This window comes from Bactrocera latifrons, unplaced genomic scaffold, assembly GCF_001853355.1.
Source record: "Bactrocera latifrons isolate USDA-ARS-PBARC rearing strain unplaced genomic scaffold, ASM185335v1 scaffold_35, whole genome shotgun sequence".
Classification (NCBI taxonomy): domain Eukaryota; kingdom Metazoa; phylum Arthropoda; class Insecta; order Diptera; family Tephritidae; genus Bactrocera; species Bactrocera latifrons.
Genome location: NW_017536990.1, coordinates 173,798 through 179,797, shown reverse-complemented (window position 1 = coordinate 179,797; position 6,000 = coordinate 173,798). Strand labels below are relative to the sequence as shown.

The following is a 6,000-nucleotide window of genomic DNA, read 5'->3' as shown; positions in this document are numbered from 1 at the left end:
TTAAAAAATTTTGTAAAATTCGACAAACACTACTGAGGTCGACTGACATAAACAGCTGCTGTAAACACACTGGTTGACAGATTGCGCTAATTTTTTGCATCATAATTAAGGACAGTTATACAAACCGGGGAAAAAAATTTATCTGTCTTCCATATAAGCGGGAGATGAGAATGGGAAGTGAAGAATTCTAGCTACTTTCTTGACAGAATGTATGCCTCTTAGGCATAAAAAATGGCTAAGTAATCATATGATTGGCTTAGAGTCAATAATGGAGTGGACACCGCAGTCCCCGGATCTAAAATCCATTGAAAATTTGTGGAATACAATGAAAGCGTCGTTAAGAGAAAAATGTTCAAGTAATAATTAAGAGCTTTTTCAACTTCATTTCATGGAACGCAATTTTAGTTTCCGTCCGCCGTCCGCCTAAATCTAGTTGACGAAGCGGTGTCGATAAGTTTTAAAGTAACATGGATTTTTAACAAAATATTAAACTACTTAGAAATTGATAATATCACAATTGAATGAAAACCAGTTACTTTTTTTAATATGGTATTTTTTATAATATTTATATAAAATCGCAAATTTGAAAACAAATGTAAATAATAAAAATTTAATTTTTTTAGTTTATTCTTAATTAATTTGATTAGTTAATTGCCGTTGATTCCAACACAATTTTAGATAAACTTTAATTTCACTAACTGCATGCCACTGTACTTATTATTTTTCACATAACTGTAGGTAAGGGGACAAGGCGAGGTGAAATCCGGGTTACTGTCCGTCCATTTGCGCCAGCGATAACTTGAGTCATGATACCAAAAAGTTGGCGTTGCGGTTGGCGTAATCAGATAAAGGTTATGTCCACAAAAACCATTAATCGTGCCAAAATTAATCCACTTCAAAATACAAAACTGTAATATGGTACAACGAATCGCATTAGGGAGTCCGTTCACTAAGAGGTTTACTGTACATATCACACAGTCATTAAAACTACATCTATCATTTGAGTATGAAAAACCTTTTAGGCATCTCCTCCGTCAGTTGGAAACCGAATTATAATTCCATTTACCTTCCATATAGCGGTAATGTTGAAAGCTACTTAAAGGCGATAATTCACTAAGTAAATACGTCAAAAATATTAAATTTCTCGTGTTAATACTTCCTCCTCCCAGTCCCACACTCCTAATATAATGATTTTAGCATTAGTTATGTAAACGAGAACTTAAGATTTTTTTTATTTATTTATTTAAAAGAGAACTAATTATAAATAATTAATCCACTTGTAAGAATCAGCACTGGCTACCAGGGCCTTCGGTTAAGTTAATATAATAAGTCCAGAGCCACCGCTAGTCCCAATATACCTGACATAGTAATTCCGCTGAATTAATGAAATTGGTCAATATCAATTATCCCTAATATACTGATTACCGAAATTATACCAATATTGATTCCGAAATAATTTGCAACTTTGATTAAGTTCTTATCACATATGAGTGCATAGTATATCGTTTGAGCTTGATTTCAATATAAATATCTGGGACGGGAAACAAAGTGTAGTAATGAAACTAAATGTTTCCTAAGATCTATAGTATAAGTTAATATTATACCAATTATGATTGCAATCCATTCATTATAAAACTATATTCGACATAATAATGATCTTTTACAATACTTTGAGCACAAGAAAGTAATCGGCTTCCTCGGTTGAAATAATTTGAAAATCAAGTAGGCCATGATTTTCAAACAACTTGATTTAATTGCCAATTGCAGCAATAATCATTTATACGCTTTATCAAACGCATTTTTATAAGAAATGAGTTATGTATACGCGCAACGTTTCAAAGCGCTATATCTTTGTTCTCAAGGGAAATGTCTCAAGTTGGCTTAATTGTGAAGCTTTGGAAGGAACTTATTGATGCACAAGAATGGGGATGACTTGTCGAAGCGGAACAGTAAAATATTCAGAGAAAATTCCTGTTTGGGGATGCTTCACATGCCAAGGTTTTGGTGAACTAATAAACTGCATGACAACTATATATTGTCGTGGACTTTTGCCATCAACAGATAACTATGTGGTTTGTGGCAAGAAGCCGAGATTCGGTAAACTACTATAACGTAGAACCTAAATTTTATACATCAAATATTTTTTAAACAGTGGAAACAGGAGGCAATGTGACTATATTCACGACAAACATACATTTATTATAAATTCGTCCATAAAATACATACATACATATATGCCCATGTACTCATACAACACAAGAATACTAAATTAAAAAATATATATTGTTGGTTTACATATAAGCGTAACTTTAGAGTTTAATGATAACTGTTCTAAAATATAGAACATTATTATGAAAAATGTAATTGTACATGATTTTCCAAGTTCCTATTACAAATTATTATACATTACTAGTTCTTTAGATAAATTTATTTAGCATGCAAAAATTACATATGTTTAAATTTAATAAACGATAATGTGATAAGAGGAATTCACTTCATCATGACCTATTGTAAGTAAATCATTTTGAATATGTTTTTAATGACGTGCGATCAAAATTGAACTCAAACACAGCGTTTCTAGTACATAAGATGATGCGTAAAAGTTACTTAGGAAGCACCTAAAGATACGTTACATTAATGCTTGTTTTGTGCTTTTATCGTCTGCTAAATTCCAAATCCCACTTTTCATTCTGGTCTCCTTGATAACCTTATAATAAACGATTTTATTGGTCTATAGCTTTATATAAATACTTTTGGTTTGAGTTAAAAGGTTTAGTTTTTAGTGTTTAATGTAAGACCAAAATTGCAAAATTATTGTCGTAATGTAGTATGAAAACCAATTATCAGTGAATAATGAACCAATAATAGTATATCACACAAATAAATATGTCCATACATACACATAAAAAATCCTTCAATAGCATGAAACTTATAAAATAAACAAAAACTTCAAACGTTAAGCATTGTAAAGTGCCCCCTTTTTCTTATCAGATAATTCACATCATACAATCTCTATTTTTCCACAATTTGGTAAAATTATCTACAAATCATGAAATAAAGTTCAGTGTGTAAGAAAGCTGATTAATAATGAAAACAAATAGAGCAAGAAGCCAAGAACCATGTGATATCAATACATATAAAACAGACATCGCAGAAATAACTTAAGGTACACAAAACCTCAAAACGTGGCTTTAATTAGTGCTTAATCTACTACTTGAATAGGACCTTAAGAAAAATAATTCCAAATCTTGGAAAAGGTACCATTTTCAAGCACCAATATAAGAGTTATCTATAAAAAGTAAATAATAAAATAATGGCATATTTTACGAGTTTTTCGACACACAAAATCCAAAATTAAATACATTTATGAAAAAATATATAAATAAGAGGTTTCGAAAAAGCCTAATTTTAAAAATTCGATATAAGGTGTAATGACAAACGATTACAAGAAGTGTGTGTACATGATTGCAACATTGATAAGGGAAATTACATTTCAGTTATAGAATTCTGCTTTTAAGTACCGAAGTCAAACATCAGGAAACAAATTCTTGCTCTATAAACGACGGACTGTACCTTCGTCGCGGTGTAGATTCTCGAGTTGCGAGTACAATGGGTGACATTCCAGGGGTTAGGGATGTTGCTGCTGTTGCGGCTCCAGCTGGCATTGGTGCTATCGCAGACGCTCCAATTGGTGCGCCGACAAAAGGCCAAGTAACTGGGAAACGGTATCCTTGCAATGCAGTTAATAAATTACGATTTTTTGTTGCGAATTTTTAGTTCATTGTCACAAATAAAGATAATTAATAATTTTATTTCCCATAACTGCACAGAAACTTTTTTATAATTTATCATTAAATAGGATTTAAAACAATTTCCTGCAACATAGCAGTCCGAATTATACATATGTACTATATAACCATAGATAAATATTTCTCTTGAACCAGAGCATGATTAATTAACTATTTACATTTTTATTATATAAAAGGTGCTTTCCAAAGTAAAATGGACTTACAAAAAACTGAAGAAATGGTTTTTCGGCAAAATCAACTTATCTTATTCAAAATAGTCTTGTTCTGCTTCAATATAGTTTTTTGCATGGTCCAAAAGCATGTCGAACGAGTTGGCCGGTATGGCCGACAGTGTGCCGGTGCAAGCCTTTTGAATGGCATCTACGTCTGCATAACGCTTTCCTTTCATGGACAAATGCATTTTTCCGAAAAGGAAGAAGTCTCACGGTGCCATATCAGGTGAATATGGAGAGTGGTTAAGGGTGAAAATGTGATTTTTGGTCAAGTAATGGACAAATGGTCATGGACAAATGCATTTTTCCGAAAAGGAAGAGATCTCACGGTGCCATATCAGGTGAATATGGAGAGTGGTTGATGGTAAAATGTGATTTTTGGTCAAATAATCATCCTTCGAATGTTGGTTTTTGTGCGGAACAAACCAGACACACACCTTTCGTAAGCCCATTTGTTCGGTCCTAATGCAATAAATTGATGATTTGGAGATGTTCAATTCCATTTCCATGAATTTCAATGATGATTTCGGCTGATTTTTGATGAATTCACCCACAGTTTCAATGGAAGTTCAGGTTATCAAGGATTTTGATGTTGATCGTCATTTATGTCCTCACGACCACTTTGAAAACGTTGAAACCACTCGTGCACACTGCTACGGGATAGGCAATCATCGCCATAAACTTATTTTATCAATTGAACCATTTCGGTAAAAGCTTTACCAATTTTAAAACAAAATTCACTGTGGCTCTTTGTTCGAAGCTCATTTTCGCACCGATAACACAAACATACTGACACTTAAAACGCAATAACTTCACTTCCATTCAATGAAATGACATGAATTTCTCACTGGACAATCGATAAAGATAGCAGATTCTAACGCACCAGTCGACATATAGATGGCGCCATCAGGGGGCGCTAGATTCAGCAAGTGTTCCTGTTTACTTTGGAACGCACATTGTATGTATATCAAGTACGAAACATTCAGTAAAAATATACATATGCATTTAATCATTACGTGGTTAAGAATATGCATACGCACATTAACGAAAAGATCTAACTCATTTATTTGAAGTGGAATGCTTAAAGTTATATGGGCATATCACATGTTGTTGCCACTTTTCTATGTTTATACAAATTATATTTATAGTGAAGTTATTCGAATTATTATGAAATTCTGCTGAACAGAAAAATTATTTTGAATGATTCGATACTATTACCAAATATACGATTTATTCATGTTTATATACTTTTATTCTTATTTTTTTACAAATGCTAAAAAGTTATTATTTTTCAATAATCATATTTTAGAAACGAAAACAGTTTTGAAATTTTTTTGTTATGTAAAATACATACATACACATACGTGTACATACATACATATTACAGTACCCCGCCAACCATTAGAAACAGAGACAATTATTCATATAGTTTTGCGTTTAGGTTTGCGTTTTCGGTCCTTTATGTTACCTTTGAGTGGGGTTATTGGGTATATTAGTTTAGGTCGGGTGAATTGCGCGCCTAAGGTAAAATATTGATATCCAAGTTGTGACGGGCATCAGTCGTTCGTCGAGAGGTGTGGCAAGGCACCTCAGCGTGCGTATAATAGCCTTGCCAGACGATAGTGCAAATATGCACTAGCGGGCTTAATTTACATTTGACCCACGTTAATCCAACTTTGTAATGCACAAGAATTTCATGCATTTAGATGAATTTACCAAATTTGATTAGGCAACACAGCTCAAAAATGGCAGATTTTTCCTATTTTTTGACAAATCTCGCTGGAAGTCTGGTGCCTTCTTTGCATTTACAGCATCAAAATCAGCAGTTTTATATTGCTAATTAAATTATATGCAAGTACATATATCAACAAAAACAAATTTGAATATTTTTCGATGGCATAAAATAAACAACGCACAGTTTGCTATCCATTTTTCCAATATTCCTAGCTTTTTCGCGCCCTTTTTTCGCATTACAATCA

General features: G+C 32.7%; 1 protein-coding gene across 17 annotated transcripts in view; it reads right to left on the bottom strand.

Moving 5' to 3' along the window:
• The window catches only part of LOC108971628 (RNA binding protein fox-1 homolog 2), a 97,505-nt gene that overhangs the window by 20,601 nt on the left and 70,904 nt on the right, over window positions 1–6,000 (bottom strand). For 4 of the 17 annotated variants that reach the window (XM_018937828.1, XM_018937829.1, XM_018937831.1 and 1 more), the window contains one exon: window positions 3,574–3,730. The exons of the other annotated variants lie outside the window; for them this stretch is intronic. In XM_018937828.1, the coding sequence (XP_018793373.1) occupies window positions 3,574–3,730 (157 nt within the window). The remainder of the gene's footprint in view (window positions 1–3,573; window positions 3,731–6,000) is intronic. 17 annotated transcript variants of the gene reach the window in all.